Source organism: Centruroides vittatus, unplaced genomic scaffold (assembly GCF_030686945.1).
Source record: "Centruroides vittatus isolate TY-2023 unplaced genomic scaffold, ASM3068694v2 contig_2747, whole genome shotgun sequence".
In the NCBI taxonomy this organism is placed as follows: Eukaryota; Metazoa; Arthropoda; class Arachnida; order Scorpiones; family Buthidae; genus Centruroides; species Centruroides vittatus.
Genome location: NW_027121750.1, coordinates 1,373,864 through 1,394,052, shown reverse-complemented (window position 1 = coordinate 1,394,052; position 20,189 = coordinate 1,373,864). Strand labels below are relative to the sequence as shown.

The following is a 20,189-nucleotide window of genomic DNA, read 5'->3' as shown; positions in this document are numbered from 1 at the left end:
GCGATTTTTTCCTCGCTTTACTTCCCCTAATTCTATAAACCCCGAATGACCACGCGCGTAATTTTCAGGCCCGGATACTCGTCGATTACGTTTAAAAACGGCGTATCGGGGGGTAAAAAATTGTCCGACGATCCGGAAACTCGGATTAACGCCGCCTTATTCCACTCGTTTTCTCCGTTTCCCCCTTGTCTAACGTCGAGCGCTTTAACGGATTATCGCCCGACAATTTTACAAATCCGGATTCCTCCCCACACTCTTCGAAATAACGTTTACTCGCCAATCGATACGAAAAAGTATCCAGCTGTCCGGCCAGCGATTCCCTCGTTTTAGCGCCGCGATTCGGAACCCAAACGGTTCCTAATTTCCGATTTTACTGTGGAGACTGGGGGAGGGGGGTTAATTGGTTTAGGCGGGGAGGATCGGAGGTCTTCCGGTCCGCCGAATAAATTAAGCGGAAGGTGAGAAGGACTCGGCCCCCACTGGTGGGGGCGAGAAAGCGAGAAGTGTGGTTAACCCGGCCGACCCGCCCCCCGAAAGAGAGGGAGGACTTACCGTTGAGGAGGCGAATGGTTTCGGCGGAACTGTTGCGCAGTGCCTCTTCGTACTGAACCCTTTTTTTCATTTCACTCTCCAACTGCTCCTGAATTCTTCGCCTGGATTTTTTCTCCTTCTTCAGTCTCTTCTGGTACAGAACTGCCAACGAAACGTCCCCATGACCGCTTCCAAACATAAATTACGCGCCCGATAATTAAACGACGTAAAAGGGGGCCGGACTCGACACGCGCGACAAATAATTAAAAATAACTTATCGCCTCGATCGGGTGTCGCCTTACGATTCGCGCGACGAACTAATTGCGGGTGCTCGGGCCCGCTTATATATATATATATATATATGTGTGTGGCGATAAGTTAAAATATATATATATTATATATATATATATATATTTATTTATTTTTTAATTATTTCTTCTCGTCGGAATTTCGGCGCGAGACGGGGAGAACGAAAAACGGAAGTGACGCGCAGAGATTTTAGTCCGGGCGCAATTTCGCGCACGATTTACCTCAAGTTTAGCGATTCTCGAAGGGATAAAGGTTTAATTGTATTCGTTCGAATTTCCTTTAATTATCGGACTTTCGTCACTTTTCGTCCCGGATCCGTTTGTTTAGTCTTCCACCCGAATCCGTCTCGCGCCATTGTCTTCGGGTTAATTTAAGACCGATTTTCCTATTAAATTACAGTCGACCGTCCGGATTTAATTCCATTGTCTGCTCCGTCCCTTCGATCGCCCCACCACTCTCCTCCTCCTCCTCTTCCTCCGTCCCCACCGACACCTCGTCTGGCTTAAAACTACCTCGGAGTGAAGCGCGGACGGGTCGAACGTTCGAAGCCGGCGTCGCGACAGCGGGACACGTTACCGGAGGGGGCGGGGGAAGACGCGACAGATGTCACTTCCGGAAAACGCGGAAGGTCCGACGGAGCGGAGCGCGCGATCGGAGAAGACATTGATTAACGAGCGCGCGCGCCACCTCCCCCATCGAATATCCCGGGTTCGATAATCCCCGGTCCTTTCCACGGAGGTAGAACCCGGCCCGGCGCGCTCGGGTGACTAAAAAGTTCGCGCCTCCACTCTCCCCATCGGCGCCGGGTGGAGATCCGGTCGGCGCCGCTGCGCGAGTGCGCGTCGTCTTCGGGATCTCGCGCTCCGAAAGAAACGTCGGACGCCGTCGGTCCCTCTCTGACGGCGTCGCGCCCCCTCCCCCTTATTTTTTTTGTTTTCATGTTTGCTAGACGAATCGGACCTTCCGTCTCTTTACCTTTTAACCGACCTACTTAAGAGGATAGGACGTCTCTCGCTTCGTCCATTAACTTTCTCTAACCCACCTCTCTCTAAGCGTAAACTTTCTCGCCCTCTAGCGACGACAATCTTTTTCAAAGCCGGCGCGAGCCGAATTCGTAGCAGGCGACAGAATCGCTCGTCAACTAGCGAGCGAGCGAGCGACGAATTTTCCGCTCTCGGACCGACATTTCTTAAGAAGGAAGAATTAAGTCGAGTGCTCGAGAGTAGAATTTGTTTATATTCTTCGTCGGAGTGGAAGAGAAATTCGGCGACTCGCGATTTCTTTCGGAGAAAGGGTTATTCGGACAAGAATACTTCTAGTGTCTTTCCTAGAATAATGGAAAAACGTTTTCCGCGGTTACTATTGAGGGGGGGAGAGAAGTTCCACGAAAAGCGTTACGAAAATTCTAATCCCCTCTTGGCGTAGGCGAACCAAGCGCGCGATTGGCTCGTCACTCCAACTCTTCTGGCCTCCCTCCGTCCCCCGAATGACCCACGGAATGGCGAACATTTCGGAACTTCGTCGGCCTGTACGTGTCGCGCGCGAGAAGAGCGACAAAGTTTAGACTCGACTCGAAACGGAAGTCTTGGACTAAGAAGAGAAGAACAAAAGAGAAGGAGCGGCGGATCGGATGGAAGGTTTTTTTTTCCTTCTGACGTAAATTTACGAGAATTCTGGGTAAAAAAATTCGAGAAGGAAGAGAAGAGTTTCGGGAGGAGGAGGAGCCCTTAATTCGTGGCGTAATAAAGCGAATTAATTAGGGATCGAGAGACGAGAGCTTGGAGTGGACGTTGGTAACACGAAACGATAACGTAAATGGCTTATTTTAGCTATTTTAAGACACGCGCCGGACGAATAATTATTGCCGGAAACCGAATATTACGACGTCAAACTTCGTTACGTCGCGCAACTTTATACCCCCGCGTTCGACACGTCGCCGGGGTTCGAGTTACGCGCCGCGCGCGGCTCCGTCACTTACGTTTAATTCGCTTTTAACCGCGTTAATTGCGTGTCTCGTTAGCGTCCGAGCGTAAGGTAAGGTCTTCCTTTCCTCCCGGAGGGACCGGGGTACCAAAAAGGAAAGGAAATGAGTCGAGCCCCGAGAGATGTGGTCGCTCCCTTCCGGGCGGGGGTTCGACCCCGGCCGGCATCTATCAGAATCGTTTTTCTGCCACGTCGCCCTCTCGCGGACCGGCGTTTAAACGTCGATCCATCACTCGACGCGTCCGACTTCCGCCGTCGACCCCGTTCGAACTCGCTGCGCCAGCGATCGAAGGAACCCACCGGAGCGGAAATTATTCCCGAAGCGGAAAAAAGAGCGGTTTTCCGGTTTGATTTGAGTATTTTTTTAATTATCCCTCCCGCGAATATATTAAAAATCTTCTAATCTCGTCCGAGAAATTTGGTTTCTAAGGGCAACCAGTTAGCGCGCGTTTAATTGTCGTTCCGTCCCCTTTTTCGGAGATTTTTCTGGTATTTTTTTTTAATCACCCGAGGTAAAGAAAGAAAAAAGAAGAAACTCACTCCTTATTCTCTGTTCTTCCAGCAATTGTTTTTCCAAGTTTTCTCTCAGCTCTCTTTCTCTCATCACTTCCATCTTCAGTTCGGCTGAAAAAGACGAAGGAGTTGCCTTAAGACCCTTTTATTAACGCCGTCCTAACTCGTCCCGAGTGAAGTTCGACGGCGTAAAATTATTATTATTATTATTATTATTATCGCGGCTAAAATCGGAGAACAAAATTTACGAAAACTTTCCTCGTCCGGAATTTTCGAAAATTCCGGACGGGGAAAATTGAAAATGGACGAAAGGGGTCGTGACTGAGTCCGGCGTCGATGGTCTATCGAGTAGACAACTTTTTTAGTTGGGCCATCGCCCGAGTAAACTGATAAATGTGGGAAAATTTCGTGGAGTCTAAATTCTACGCTTAAATAATAATTAAGGAGTAATTTCGTTTTATTTATCTTGTAAATATCGGGTTACTTTCGGGAGAGATTTTGGCGATTTTTCTTATATAATTCGTCTGGCAACACTAATCACTAATCGACAATCTGCCAGGATTTCGAATTAAGCCTAAATATCCACAAATATTGTTTTTGTTTCTAATCAGATCGGAATGCCAAGTTTAGTGACGCGTTAACCCGAAAGATAAAATTAAAAAAATATCCGTTATTAATTCGTATTTGATTAAGACGCAATAACCAATATTTCTTCGAGAAAGACGACCGATTTGTAAAAGATCCGCTGGAGGGTCGAGTGCAGTGATCTACGATTTAGGGAAATATCCCCGATCTTAAGGTATTTTTCGAATAGAATAAAAGGGATATTCAAAATTTACGAACGTCCGAGTATCGCGAGACGTGGCGAACGTTATACGATCGTTCTACCTGACATCTGTATTTGTTACGGTGCGAACAGATCATTCCAGTCACGCCGTCTAGGGGGCGTATTCGTATTACGTAAGCGTAACTAGCCTGGACTCTTCCCCCTTTAATTAAATGTGACGGCATCGGCCTACCTTCTCCGGACTCTGTAGATTTTTCTGTAGTAACAATTCGACGTAACAGAAACGTAAAATTGAAGAAGAAACGAAAACCGAAGTAAGAGATTTTCCTTTTCTTCCCCCGAACGTTGGAATCTCGCACTTATTATCGTCGGGGATTGATTTGTCTTATTCCGTTGCTTTCGCTTCGCCGGAAGTTGCGTGGTTTCGAACCGAGAGTCTCGAATTAAGGAAGGAATTAGCGAGAGTTTCTTTTGTTTTTTTTTTAAATCGCCGAACGGAAGTTAAATCCGGCGACCGGGAAAATTAAAAGTTGTTTTTTTTCCTCCTTTTTGGGCCGGACGAAGGCCGGTTCCCGGGGGAATATAGACAAATAGAAAGTGGCGGAGCGTTTGGAAGGGAGAAATTTTTCGTCGTCGGATATAAAAATTTACATTCGGCCATTCTCAGTCGTAAAACGGCGCTACGAAACTTCATAAACCGACGAGTCGCTAATTAAAGCGCCGTAGAAACTCCATAAATTACCGAGTGGCGACGGCGCAACTCTACCTTATAGAGCGAGCTCGGGTTAATCAGACGCTAAAATTTCTCGGGACTCGAACGCGAATCGCCGCAAAAAAAAAGAAAAAGAAATGCCTTTTCGATCGCCTCCGACCCCCTCGTCTTCCCCCTCCCCATTCGGCCGCGGTTCCTTCCTGTAGACTCGGAAAACTTTCAAGTTTTTCACCCCGGAACCTTCCCTCTCGCTGTTTTCGATTCGGGACGGAAGGGGGCATCGCCGTCTCTTATAATCCTCGGACGGAATTAATCTGGCCTAACGGCGCGACGCCCGACGGCTAGAAACAGTACTAAAAGAGTTTCGGGAAATGGAGATTCGGGAATGGCCGCGTTGACGGAGCTAACGATAAATGGGGATGCGGGGTTTGTTTCCCGAATCTAAAACGCTCGAGCGATAGAGGAAGAAGAGAAAAAGAAAACAATTTTTCAAACACTACCGTTTATCTAATCGACGGGATACCCAGAATTCCCTTAACGGCGGGATCGGGCGGAGCATGCGCGGAGACGGTGGCGGACCCCCGATACCCCGATGATTGATGAGCCGTACGTGTCCCGGGGCGGGAAAAAGTGTCTATCTCCATAGCAACGGAGACACCACGTGCGGGCATTGTCGGTGTCTAAGCCGGAGTGACAATTGTATCGGTGTCGACTCGTCTAGCATGGGAATTAACTTAGTTTGCGGACCGGGGGAAAAGGGACGGTCGATGATGGATTATAGTTAACAGGACTTGCGAGACCTCCGCGCCATTTGTTAAAGTGCCGAGTCGCACCTTTCTCCGCTGGTCGTACCGAAAACTGGTACACCGAAACCCCCTCCTCCGTCTGGAGAGGGTTATAAGACTCCCCCGAGGTGGACCGGAAGAAGGGTCGGAACCCCTCCCCCCCTCCCGGACGGACAGGGTGGACGGTCGGAGGTGGAAGTGGCAATTTCCGAACCTCCGGGGATGGGTTTTCCGGTCGGACGACTTCGGCTCGGACGGGAGGGGAGGAAAGAGGGGTGGGCGAGTCAAAGTGGGTAGTTAGTAGGGGGCGCGCGCCGGAGGGGGACGGCAGCGAAACGACGACATGAATTAGGAGCCGAAAGTGGTGCCGGGCGTGATTACGAACTCCGAGCAGGTGATTAGGGTCTTATCGCTACTTAACAGTGACTACACTTGTTAATGATTTACCGAGTGGAACAAGAAAATAAGTAACAAAGTCTTGGAAAAGTTGGCCCCCTCGCCCGCCCCCCGACCTTTTGTTCGCCGCCACCTATCTCGTCGCGTCGTACATAATAGCGAGATAAGGAATTCTACCCCGCGCTACCGTAAACTTTTGCCACGGGCCTACCCCGGATCCTCCGCAGCGCGCGCTACCACCGTATACATTATACTCCTCATAAAACTGCAACGAACAGTCATTTAATCACACCGCCCGCTTTCCCTACGCCACTTCCATTCCTAATTAAGGAGCCTTTACTTTTATCTGCGAGTCTGCAGACTCGCTCAAGGATACTTTCCCCCCTTTTTTTCTCCTCGTTTTACGGTTCCAATCGCCAGATAAACACTCGTCTTTCCTTCCCATCGGTTTCGGTTTCCGTCCTTAAACGCCCCGGGATTCGCCCGATCTTTATCCCCGCTTATGAAGACGTCACGTCCGTCCGTCCGTCCGTAATCTCCGCCCGAAATCGGCGCTCCGCCATATTTATTTATTTATTCTTTTTCTCTCCCCTTTTTACCTTTCGGGACAGGGTCGGGCGGGGGAGCGCCTCGTAAAATTTGGTGCGAGAATCCGAGGAGGAATAATTAATTAAAAGAACGGAAGGGAAGACTTAGGAGAAGAATTAATTAAACGGCGGTACGACCAGGGGATAAACAATTACTATCTACGGCGGAGGGAAAAATTTCGATAAACTTTATTAATGTTGATTAACTTTTAAATTTTCGGCATCTATTTATGTCCGCGCCCGTTTTCCTGGAGGGACTCGCTGCTAGTATTTGCCAGACAAGATGTCGCGTAAGGAAAACGAAAATCACGCGCGCTGCTAAGCATAAAGCGCCACTTGGTCCTTCTTAACTTCGTCCCGAATAAATTCTTGTGATTTCAGAAATTAAATATTCATCAAGGTGGATCCGGTACATCTCGTCTTGAATATTAATTAGTAATAAAATGAGTTCCGCACGCCGAAGTTTGGGCATTTTTCCGCTCTTCGCCCGCTTGCAACGAGCAAATAATGGGGACGGAGGTTTATTTTCGAGACGAAGATTCATACTCCTTTATTCATATCGGTAAACGGGAATATTGGGAAACGCTTTAATGACGTTATAAAGACTTCCGAAAAGAAAGTAACCAGTGTTCGCTTATAAATTAAGACCGGCCGAGGGGGGTGCACAAAGGCGACGGCCATATTTATAAGCTCCCCCTTTTATTATTAATGCTTTTCATATGTAGAAAGCGTCAGCCGTCCTTTCCCCGTCGGCGGCTTTCTCGCTCACCGACGGGCTCAGCGAGAATTACAACGCGCGACCATTTAATCGCGATTTATCTCCGCGGTTAATAAAGCGTCCAGACAAATTACCTTTCTCCACGCTGATCTGTCTGTCCTGCTGTCTGGCGTTGTCGGCGGCCACTTTGAGCAAACCCTGGATGTTTCTCAGGAGGGTCTCGATGGAGGACACCACCTGACCCGTGGCCGTCATCCCGTCTACTTGCACGTGAGGGTAGAAAAGGGCCTGGTTCGTCAGACGTTCCGAGTTTCCGGTGCTCGTCACGTCCGGATTGTCGCTGAAATCTGAAAAAAACAGGTGTGAGTTGGGGTGGTCTTCGCCAGTAATCTGCGCCTAATTGGATTTTCATACCTTGTTCTCTGTCGTCCTCTTCGTCGTCTTCGCTGTCGTTATAATCGTCTTCTTGACAATCGTTGTATGCCGTTTCGCTTCCGCTGTGTTCGCCCCCTCCTCTCCGACTGCTGTTCTGCGACAAGTTGAGTACGGGACTGTGACAGTTAACCGATGTACCTGCCATCAGAAATTGCTTTTCAAAACGTTTTCACGTCGCTTTCCCGACGGAAAAGCGCCCCTAAAAGCGATATTTAAGCGCGCGAACTCACACACCCGCGACGGGGAAAACGGGCAAACACCGAGTGAAATTAAGTGTAAAATAACGTAACGTTTTTGGCAATTTACGGAGGACGTAGGAAAAGTTACGCGTAAATCGCAAAAGGAGAGGAAATTAAACGAACCAGCGATAACGAAAAAGGAAGCGATCAGCGGGGCGGTCGCTTTATTCTATCAAATCGGATCAAAGTCTTCATTAAGACAAATCAAATATTCCCACTGACAAAGAAGTGCGTTTTCCACTTTCTCCCGAAAATTTAAAAATAAACTGTTCCCCCCGTTTAATCACGCGCATCCAAAAACTGAGGAGCTTCAGTTTAATGCGACGCGATCGGCGACGGCGAGAAAAACGATTAACGAGAAGAGACGAAACGGAGCGAGAAGCGAGAAAAGAAGACGGAACTGAAGGTTATTAAAGTATTGGGCGCGAGAATGTAGAGAAGGGAAGAGACAATCTGCGACGATAGTTAAGAAGCAGATGGTAGTGTAAAGAGGGAGGAAGAAGAGTGGACCTATAGGGTCTGTTAGCGCCCGCGAAACTCGCTACGCGACTTCTATCGGATGGTAAAGGGGTAGGAGGGGGAAACGACCGTTAGAGAGTGTCGCGGCGTCCACTTTACGTCATCTTAAATAAACAGGGAGGGGAGACGAGATTCGCACGTTCCGCGTCGCGTGGTTATTAATCGCTTCCCGTTCCGGCCACCGAACGCGAATCCTTTTAAGTAATCTCTCGTGTATAATAGTAAAATGGCGACCAGATCTAGAGATCGGAATCGATTGCGGTCCGATCGATCTTCGTCTTCGATCCGATCGCGTTTTAAAAACTGCCCTCTGGAGAAGTAATTTCGCGCGCGCGTCGTCGGAACCACATTTTAAAATTCCCTTTAAGTTGGGGGAAAACTGCACGTTACTCTTCCCGCTATTTTAATTCGTACCCCCGGTCTATTTTGGCGAGTATCTCTTCAATATGAAGGGTTCGGGCATTCTTAAACGATTGGGTACAGTATGTGTGAGGGGGAGATCCGTCACGTGCCAATAATAGAGCACCATTTCCGTTCCAGGCGGCAATCGAAACGGGAATCTTTCTCGATTGTTTTAACAGAAACGGCTTGTTGTTCGAACGATATTACTCCGCAGATTAAGGAGGCATATCCGCCAGGGCCCTATAATGGGGCCTACACGGCATACCAACGATTTAATCGTTCGGTTACTTACATATTCCTGTTGCAACTTGTATTAATGTATTACGCCCTGGTGTTTGAAACGAGCCTTTCCCGTAATTAATAATAAGAGCGGAAGACAAGGGAACGAAATATTCTTTCCTTGTCGTTCACGTTGTTCTTAGTTTATTTAAAGGCCCCTTTCCTTTAAAGGAAGAAATTGGAGGGTTCATAACTCGAGAAGGACCAAAAGTCTTTCTATTCGTAACATAGAGAGTTTTTACGCTGTTACGACCGAGTTATCTCGATTATAAAATGAAAAATAGGGCGCCTTTTTTAGGGCCTTCCTCCGGCCTTAAACGTCCCGGTGTTTACTAGAAAGGTTGGAAATGTCTATCGGGATCCAATTGTTGCGCGCAGGTGGTAACCTGGCGCAACAATTGGATCTCGGGGGTGGCCAATACCGCTCCTAAATAGGACGAGTGGCTCCCGGCGACCGGTTGGGAAAACAATAAAAAACAATAACAATCGCAAGCGATTAATGCAAGCGACGCGATATTCAGCGATGTAAAAAGGGAGTAAAAGAAAGAAAAGGTTGTAAACTCCAAACTGCCGAGGAGAAATGAGAAAAAACCGATAAATTACTTGGAGAATTAGAGTCGAAAATCGGAAAAAAAATATAAGACTTTGAGGAGAAGAGAGGAAGGGAGGAGGGGAGTTAATTAGAGAAATGAATGACAATACGTTTATTGTTTGCGGCGACTTACCGTTCACGTATTGGTCTTTCACTCGGTGGCACTCTAAATTGTACAGACGTTCTTTGGCATCTAAATTGTCCACTCGATCATCGCGCACCCTGAAAATACAACAAGGGTATTTAACAAATAGGGAAATTTTTCCGGGATTTATTCGGGTGAGGGGGGAGGGAGACGTGGCGTTTCTTAAACCCCGACGATTAATCGAACGGGCTTATAGAGAGTCGGCATTTGGGCTTTCGTGTCTTCTCTGGTGACGAATGGTGTCTTTCCGAGCAAAGCGTTGTTTATTTGTAATTAACAGGAGAGAAAATTAAATTTTAATTACGCTCGGACAGGTGAAAGATGACAGAACGGAGAAATGATACAGTGTTTGTATGTGGGACGTTAAAAGGTGTATGAAATATGATTTGTGGGTTATTAACAACGACGGGCTCTGGAGATGTCGGTGCTCGTTGAGATTCGCGGAATAAATGGCATTTCGACCCGTTCCGCCATATTATTAATAATAATATATTTCTCAGAAATATCCACAGTAAAAAAATATATGTATATGTAAACCTGCATCCGACGGAAAACCCGGAGCGGGGGTGGCATTTTTTGACGGTCCAATTATTCCCGTTTTGCGTAACGAGCCACTTAAAAGCGTTTCTAATTAGTAAATTTCCACCCTTTTGCCGAGATTCGTAACTCTTTCCTGCCTTTTCCCGCTTAAGGAAAAAATAAAATAAAATAAAAGAAGTACCCCGGTAAACTTTTCTGACGTCACACACACCACGAGTGGTTTTATCCAGCGACGATTGGCGATTTCGGTAACCATGGCGACCCGCATGCCAGTGCATTAATTTGTAAAAACAATAGATATATCTAAACTCACTCATACAATTAATTCGATCCTTCCATGCATGACTTTAAATTAAAACTGGAAAAATGGTTGAAAAGACACCGTTTAAAATTACATTTGGGTACATTTCATTAATCATATAAGAACGAGGAACTGAAACACGATTCTCTTTCCATTCTGTTGTGTTTCATTAAAAGCACACAGACATGCAAATTACTGTTGTGCACTGAAGTGATAGAGACGGTGAACACGGCTATCTTCTGGTTTCCTCTATTAGGGTCGCTGCTACCCGTTAATTTGGTCTCATTTGTCTGACGATGTGGTGCCCCTGTGTCACCAGCAGGTCTCTCTCTCTCTCTCTCTCTTCCCTTCTTTATCTAATGTTTGTTCTTTCGACTTTATTCAAGATTTAGCGCTTAAGCAAATCCACAAAAACGTCTCTCCCCCTTTGTTAACACCCCTTTCCACCAGCCCCGTATCTGTTTTCTGCGCCCAATTGTGTGTGTGTGTGTGGGTGGTATTGCAGCTTCCTTATAAATAAATAACAATAATAATGATAACAATAAGCGAATTGTATAATTGGGTAAGAGTAAAGAAATTTCTGTAGATTAAATTCTTTGTGGATATTAAAAATTCCCTCGAGGTTTTCTTGGTTCCCAGTGGCGTTGGAAGAGGAGGAAGATAAAAAGAAAGTTAAACATCGGAAATTAAAGAAGCCACTGATTAACGCGAGAATCTAAGGAGCCGGGTAGACAAGTGGTTCGGACTATTATATGATGGATGGAGTTAGGTCGCAATGGGAGGCCTATCCCTATAAGGAACGATGTAATCCATCACTTTGCCAGCTTACATTAAGTGAAAGAAAGATGCGAAAAAACTCGACTTCTGCGTTTTACAATGTCCTGTGACGTCATCGGTGAAGTAAGTAAGAGGCTCGAGCTCCAAAGACAAATCGAGAAGGGAACTCTGTCTACTTTATTAAACGATTTTAACCGTTTTTTTCCGTCTCCCCTCCTCCTCCTCCTTCTTCTTCTCCTTTTTTTCCCTATATGTATTTATATATTATTATTATTATCGGGTGGGTTCTTCCACCGAGTTAATTTAGTGCCCGGTAGACAGATGGCGGCACGGTTAAGGAAGGAAGGAAAAAATGGGGGAGGGCGAAAAAAAGGAAACAAGTTGTTTACAGTAAACAAAGCCGGAGGAGCTAACTCGGCGTAATCTCACCGGAAGTGACGTGGCCGCCGGTAAGCGATCGATAAAACGCGTGTCGTAGGTGAAAGTAGTGACGTTTCCGTCCCGGCAGCACGGCTGAGAGGTCCGTTTGTCAAATCAATTTATCAGGACATTAGCTTTTCTGTCCTACTCCATTTTGTCCCCCCTTCTGCTCCTTTCTCCACGGATTGTAGCAGTCGTTTTTTATTCTCCTTCTTCTTTTCTAAACCGGGATTTTCCTTTCTCGTTTTAAAAACTGTTTAATGGGAAATCGTTCCATGCTTCGGCAATCTTTTAGGATTTGCATGGTTCGTCGTTTTGTTCTTATAAATCTCTTTCTGTCTCTCTCTCTCTCTCTCTTCTTCTTCTTCCTCCTCCTCCTCCTCCTCTCTACGACTTTCCTTCCATACTAAATATCCGTATTAATTTGATCTGGCCCCAATTTGATTTTCGTGTAGTCCGTAATCTAATTTACTTATCTTCTTGTGTAGCGACCAAGTGGTTTCGAATAGACTCGCAGGATGAAGGAGATTTAGAAAATGAGAGGTGACAACCCCATGCAGTCGACTTATGAGAAATGAGGACTGTTTGTTGCGGGACGATGCTAAACCATTGTTAAAGTTCATCCAGTGATAAAAGCCCAAAGAAACGATTCCCAACGTCTCGTCTTTATCCCTTGACTTAAATCAATTACGCGCGCTTAAAAAATTAAGTCGCGCCTCCTTTTTACTTCCTACCCCCCTCCCCCTCCTCCACCCCGCCCGGAGTTCGAAAAAAAAACACCGGCCCGGAGGAGGAGCGACCATTTTATAAATCGTTTCCGGGCATCTTTAATGGCGGATAAAAGCGTTTTATTGCGATTATTAAAGTCGAATTATATTCCAGTTGTAAAAATTTTTAATCGTAATTACGTGGGCGTAAATTGGGGGGTGGTGGTGGCCCGTTTCTCCCCCCTCTCTCTATCCCCCAGTAGGGAATTTCTTAGGGGGGAGGCGATTCAAATATTGCGGTTGGCGCGATTAAAAAGAAGAGAAAGGGGGGGAGTCGAGCGGGACGTCGGTCGATATCTTTAGCGCGGCGGGGGAGGCGAGGAGTAGGCCTAATAATTCGCCACCACCGGTGATAATTCATAATTAGAGAAAATTAGCATTATAAAATTTGTCCTTTTGTTTGCCGATCTTTATCGACCGATTTTAATCTTGATCTATGGTCGTCTACTATTAACTAGCCTCATAAATAAACAAAGCGTAAAACTTCTGACTCGCCACTTTTTCCCCCTTTCTAACTACGTCACTGATTTCTCCGCTCCCCCTCTCTCGCCCCCTATTCCCGTGGTTAGTTCGGACCCACGGCGTGCGTAGAAAAAGGTCTCCCCCCTGTCCGTGTAGTGTGACGTAGCGGTGTGACGTTTTTTTTGTAAAATTTGTTGGGAGAGTCGGTCCCCGTTGCGGCGAGTTTTACGCGTTAGCGCGTGGGAGCGGGGAAAGAGAGAGAGAGAAAGAGAGAGGAGAAGGAGGGGAGGAGGAAAAAAGCTTCGGCCCCACCGAAGCCAGGCAAGCTGTCACCATTTCTTCCCCTATTATTTTGTCGCTCCGGTTTGAGTGACGTCGGCAGTCGGATGCTTAATTACGGGGATTTAGAAACGTTGCAATCAGATCCGGAAGCACGTGGCAATGACACGTTGGCCGACAATAGGAAAACGAAATAGTGTGAGGTGGGTGAGGTATTGTCTTTAGAAAGACGGCACCTCACTCCCTCACTACTTTTCTATCGATTGAGAACTGGAGTGATATCGGTGGGGTGAGACGGGGGAGTCAAAGAGATATTTTGTAATTGCGTTCATTCGGCGATCCAATCAATGGGGGTGTTTTCGTTGTTCCTTTGTTTTGGAGTCATTAAGCGACCGTCTGTGGCAAGACGGGAGACAATGGAGTAAGTGAACGCCGGTTAAATGAACTGTTCACATCTTCATTGTTTCGTAAGAAACAAATGTCAAAAGCAAATGGCTGGCCGATAATTGCGATGTTGCGAAAAACGGACATTTTTCACTTCAACCCCTGACAGCGGCAGATGGAAGGTGACGATATCTTCTTCGACGTTTCTACACTTTTCCCTTTGCTACCGCGGCTTTCGACCCGTCTTCCCTCTTCCTTTCTATCGTTACTTTCATTTTCCGGTCGCGGCTTTCGTTTGACGATTTAATTTGTGTTTTTTAAGCCGGCAAATCTTTTTATATCCTTATCGTCGTCGATTAATCGCGCCTCTCGCTCTCTTCCACCCCACCTCGCCTCAATTTGTATCTCTCTCTCTCTCTCTCTCTCGCTCTCTCGCTATCGTCGTTATCAACTCGTCTCCACATTAATTGGGATCTCGTTTCGAATTTTCGTTAAATCTCCCCGATCGATGCACGTGCCGGATCATTAGCTTAATCAATTTAGATATTGTATTCATCAAATTCATTATCGTATTAACATATTCTATCCGTCTTTATTATCTTCCTCCTCTCCGGAACCTAATCTCTTATAAACAATTATTACCTTGTTATCGATTCGTGTTTTATCGACTCCATCGTCATCGTCATCTTCCTCCCTCCGCTGACGAAAAATACTCGAAACTCTCCAATCCGCTTTCGTCATCTAAATAACCCCTTTTCACATACGTACTCCCTTAAATTTCCAACCCACGCGGCCTCAGGCCCTAGAGAAATTCCAGCTTAAATGGGGCCTTGCGCCCAATTTTACCAAGGAATTGTGGGAAAGCCGGGTCGAATGACGTGGCCTGGAAGGTGGGTAAGTTAAAAAAAAAGAACCAGCCGAGATAATCATCAATTAAGTTCAATCATCGATAAATTCTCGGTATCGAGATGTAATTGTATCGTCGGTCCCGGTCGAGGCACAAACCATTTATTTCTTTACCACCTGTCCTCTTCGCAAAAGTTAGAGGAGTGTCCCCTCCATCCCCGCTCCTGTCCCCACCTGGATATCGATTTACTGTTTCAGTCTGCAGGGTCGAAGGTCAGACGATGAGATGTAGATACATCATATATAAAGACGAGGGAAAACGTATCTTTAAGATTAAAATAGGAGGTAACATTACAGAGCTGAGGGGCAAACACCTGAGTGTCCGGCAGTAGGCGGGAACCGTAGGCCAGGAGCGAGATCAAGATTTACAGTGGTCAGCAGATAAGTGCAGGGGGGAAGCGTAGACTAGAATAAGCCCGGCAAGGTCACCCGTGCGGAGAATTTACGATCGGAATCGTATTCGTTAAAGCGCGAAGAGGCACGCAGCTCGGCAGTTTAGCCCCCCCTTCTCTCGTTCGATTGTAAGCTCTGGTACATCAGGTAAAGAAGGGCGGTTCCCATCGCCGTCTATCCGAACCCGCGATTGTCTGCTGGGTGGATACAATGACAAAACAGATACAGAGAGCTCTAGGGTACTCCATTGTTTGCTTTATGAATTAGGGAGGCTCTGCTATCTCTCGATGGAAAGGTGAGTCTCTTTCACCCAAATGGAGGGGGGGGGAGCAGACGACGTAATGCCCCGATAAACCGCCGGAAAATATATGGTAAAGAATCGAAGGAAACTTAATAAAAAGGTTTATTCCAGGTGCGGAATGCCGGGGTATTAATAAGAAGGCCAGCGTAATTTGTATGCGTAATTAGTCACGTGTGTGTGAAATATATCCACGTCCAGTCGGAAGATTTATGGGGCATATTAAAGAAGAAAAAATTGGCTTTTATAATTGTTTATTCGCGCTTTATCGGGATGCATTTACTATTTTTTAATTTCGATAATAAAATCATCACCCGGTGGCATAAAGTCCCTTTTTCTTGTTTTTCTGCCGACCTCTACGTAACCGGTAAACAAAACACTCATTAAACAATAGCAGAGACTCTATATAAATTTCCTACATGACAGCTAATTACAATCTTAAATTATTTTGGCAGAGAAGATCGTTTTTTCTCCGACCACTCTCATGCCATGCGATAATTACTAAATGTTAAGTAAATTGCCTCCCTTCCACTAAAATGCAAACAAAATGGACAGGACAGGATGTACTGTAAGTCGAGGAGATGGGAGACCATCTGTTCTACTTCCTGTATATCCCCCAGGTTACTACAAGCTGAACAGGTATATTGTTACAAGATGGGCAGGTGTAACACTAAGACCTTTTGTGTCGTCTAAACACGGTGCAAAACACAATGGCAAATGTCATTTAATGGTCTTTTCCCTTCTCATCTCTTTGGATCGTGCGGTCAAAAGATTATGCCAACTTCCCATTCCCATGGTTAAACAGTTAGGCGGGATTCACCTCATAACTACAGGGATGCATCCAACGGTGAAATTGATTCATCGAATCCGAACCCCCGGTCAACATCATCAATATTTATCGAATGGCTAAGTAGGCCCCTTCTCAAACCTCGTTCCGTGCAATTAATCCTCCTCGCCTCCCTTCGCGACCATTTCCTTTTTTTCTCTCTCTCTCTCTCTCTCTTTCTGTGTGTGTGTTTGTGTGTGTGTGTTTTTTTTATTAGATAACGCGCATTTCTACTCCGGAAGATCGTCGTTGAGGTGAAATTTATGGTGGCGTTACTCACCTGGACGACACGATGACGTCGTGGGTGGAACGTTCCTTGTTCATCGACGAATCCGTCCTTCCGCCGGTCAGCTGGTGACCGTGACCGTGACTAGTTGCGGATAACGGTAAACTGACGGGCACCATGCTGTTCGGATGAGAAGAAGGATGGTTAAGTGCCATGAACGGGATGGGACTTATGTGAGGTGGTGCACCTGCCGCGGTCGACGAGTGGTGACTGTATCCATTAGCGATCAGACCGTGAGATTTATCAATTCTTTCGCCTAAAAACGGGATTAGAACAACCATTACTTTTTATTTTCTACAATCATTACTTTTCTTTATATATATATATATATATATATTTATCCGTCCCACCCCCTTTAAGAAAGTTTTGTCCGGATTTCGTCCGGCGTATAAAACCGGATAGCATGTCTTTGGGAAATTAACGTGGTAGAGTTGGAAGTCTCGCGAAATCTCGTCATGCGAGACGAGAAAACTGCCATCCGGAACACCCTCCCATCGTCTTCTGGATGCACGCATCATTCGTTTTTACAGCTCCGGGTACCTCGCGGGACGTACCCGGCTCGACTGAAATTACCACTGGCAACGTTTAATTGAATGACGGTTACGGCAGCGACCAAAACGTCCCCTGTTGAGGTTCGCGTGTCGCGTACGCACTGGGCGTGAAGTCTTTTTAATCACGTCTACGGACGCCATCTGCCCGGGCCCTCTCGAGACCCTATCTACTCTTAAAACGGGGTCCTCCAGCCAGATACGTAATAAAATAACAGGTAGGGAACGACCCGACGCCTATATATATATATATTTTTCTGCAATAAGTAAGCTTAAGAGGGTGTCGAGTTAACCCGAGACACCTGTCAACAACTGCGAAAACACCGCGGCCAGACGGGGTACCACCCCCGAAACCCGGCGTAGTAAGAGTAACAGTGTGGAAAAGCGAGTAATGGAACTTGTCAGGCGATCCGGTACAGGCAGAGATGCGGTCAGAGTCGGATTTCTCTCGGTCGTTTATCTCTGTCAACCCCCCGGAGAGTACACAACAAGTGCCAGGAATCCGACAAAAAGGCCAGGAATGTAAACTTTTTGTTCCACCAGAACACTCTTTTCATTTCGGTAACTAAAACACCCCCAGTTTACACGGCTTCGTTTTGTTTTTTCCCCTCCTTTTTTTCCTCTCCCTTTCTTCTCCTCCTTCCCCCCTTAACAAGAGGAAAAAATATCTTTACAATTCCTCCGCGCGGTCGTTTTCTGTCAAACTTATTCACACGTCATCGGTCGGTTTTATCTGCGACGATCATTAGCTTCGGGCCAACGTCAGGATCAACTGGTCTTTTGTCGACTCTTCTCGCCCCCCTCCTTCCAGTCTGTCACGGGGAAGGGGGGGAGGAAGAACGGTTTTGCTTGTCTGGCCACACTCGTCCCGTCGTGATCGGAAGACAAAAGACCAATCCCCTGCTCTTTATCTTCCGTCTTTTCTAGCCCTTCGGTCGTGGTTTCCACCAGATTACTTCGTTCCCACCCCTCTCCTTCGCAGGAATTCGGCAGTTCCGAATGGAGGAGGGCCGAGAAAACACTCCAAAAATCGGCAATTAACCGAGGGGATTAATGAAATTTCGTAAATAAAAGGGGGAGACGGGCAGGAATACGGGGTATCCTTCAAGTTGTCAAATTAAATGGCGGGTAGGAAGACGGGCGCTTAGACCAAAGCTGCTTAGGCTAATAGTTGGTAAGCTTAATAATTTAAGTTAGTCATTATTCATGAGTTTGAATGAAAGACCGAAAGAAAAAAAGAAAAAAAAAGAAAACGACTTGAAATATTAATCAGAAGCTTTAGCCCAAAACTCGTACCTAATTGAATAAACATCGGTGGGATGGATTGGCACCTTCCCGCTTCGGTCCCACTAGAGTATTCCGTTACTCGTCGATGAGATACTTCTAATAGAAAACTTGTTACCGCCATATTCCTATGTCAAAACAGCTGCCGCTAACTCAAATTTGTTCCTTCTCTCTAATTCCCCGCTCCTCGCGCTCTCTTTTTTTCTCCCCTTTCTTCCTCTCCTCCCCTCTCCGTTCCTCCGCATCCCATCTACCTGCGCTGTATTTTTTTTAAAATATCTTCCCGGAGGTGTAAATAATTATAAGAAGCCACCCGAATTTCGGACCCGCGGGTAGAAATCGTCTCCTTCCACTTCTCGATCCGGATAATCCGGAAACGTCCGGGATTATCGGGCCATTTCCGGCGTGGGCGCGAAGGTGGAGAGGGGAGAGACGGCGATAATTCACGCGAAATTTAATTTTGCGCATTTTTAATATTTCTTTTAGCGGAAAACAAAGAAGAAGAATATTAGTCGAGTCATAACTTTCGGTAGATTAAGCCATTACGAGTTAGAATATGCAGATTGGGCCGTGTTTACCAAAGAAAAGATTTTCCTAATAAATTTATAGCATTTTTCATTAGAGGAAGAGGAAACGTTTTAATAAATTACGTCGTCAAAGATAGCGACGTTTTCTAATCTGGCGTTTAATTAATTGCATTGACCGAATGGGATAATCTGGTAGCGCCCAGGGCCCGTTACCGAATTACAACTACCTCCAAACGCTAATTGAAGCGCGGGTGGACGAAAACCCGTCTCCTAATAGAATTGCGCTAAATCTTTGTAATGAACGTCGCTTTTCTTGGCGGGCCTCAAAATATGCAAATTTCATTAAAACGCCGGATAAACGTTTTAATATCGAGATAAAAGATAATTAAATCACGTAATTTATGCCCGCTGCTTCTTCCTCTCGCTCCCTCCCCCCTCTCTTCCCTTTTCGGCCGGTAATGCGATTTCACGCCGCCCGCGCCCGCTGTCTCTCGCAGGGCGATTGTTTTTGTTTTGTTTTTTTTTGTTTTTATGTGTGTGGGGGCCCACTTACCTGCCACGTGTCCGTTCTCGTAGGCGGAATAGTCTCCGTCCAGCCTCGTCTTCTTCAGCAGGGTGGCGTGGCCGCCGGTCGACACGTGCATCCCGATCATCGAAGCCCGCTTCGGAGGACGTCCGGGCCTAGAACTGAACCGTTAGAAACGCTGTACGTCATAATAACTACCAGGTATTCGCCCCCTTTCGGGGCCTTCGCGTCGAATTTTATACCTCGGACGCACGCGACCGATTCTTTTCCTTCCCACCTCCACTCCCCCCTTCGTACTCTTTCCGCTTCCCCGCTCGATTCTTTGTCTCCTCCCCCTCTCCGGTGGGCGAATTTGGCCCGACGCGAGAAGGCCCCGCCGCCCAAAACTTTCCACCAATCGCGTCGAGAGATCCGCGCGAATAGACGGGAACCATCGTCGTTTGCCTACCTCACACCGGAAAGTTGTAATTCCCGCCAAAAGTGGACAATTCGACGACTTAACCATACCTTTCGACCGTAACTTAACGCCGTCTTACGCACCTTCGAAGAGGGTGGAGCCGCGTAAACGTCGCGATTCTTTTCTCTCTCTATCCCGCCCTTTTTGCGCCCTCCTTAGCGACTCGCCGGTCGCCGTCGCCGAAATGTGGCGACGGTGACCAGCGAGATCGCATTGGCAACGGTCGGAGGAACGATGGAAATCTGGAGACAATAAAGGTTTAATCCGACAAAGGAA

At 46.7% G+C, this 20,189-nt stretch overlaps 1 protein-coding gene across 2 annotated transcripts in view; it reads right to left on the bottom strand.

The window, feature by feature from the left end:
• LOC136971994 (dachshund homolog 1-like) overlaps positions 1-20,189 on the bottom strand; it is a 44,678-nt gene that overhangs the window by 7,374 nt on the left and 17,115 nt on the right. The window contains exons 2-8 of one of the 2 annotated variants that reach the window (XM_067266529.1): positions 19,484-19,617; positions 16,566-16,827; positions 9,921-10,009; positions 7,736-7,894; positions 7,456-7,668; positions 3,364-3,447; positions 553-693 (exon numbers count right to left, since the gene is read on the bottom strand). In XM_067266529.1, coding sequence (XP_067122630.1) covers positions 553-693; positions 3,364-3,447; positions 7,456-7,668; positions 7,736-7,894; positions 9,921-10,009; positions 16,566-16,827; positions 19,484-19,617 — 1,082 coding nt within the window. The remainder of the gene's footprint in view (positions 1-552; positions 694-3,363; positions 3,448-7,455; positions 7,669-7,735; positions 7,895-9,920; positions 10,010-16,565; positions 16,828-19,483; positions 19,618-20,189) is intronic. The other variant, XM_067266530.1, reaches the window with a different exon arrangement.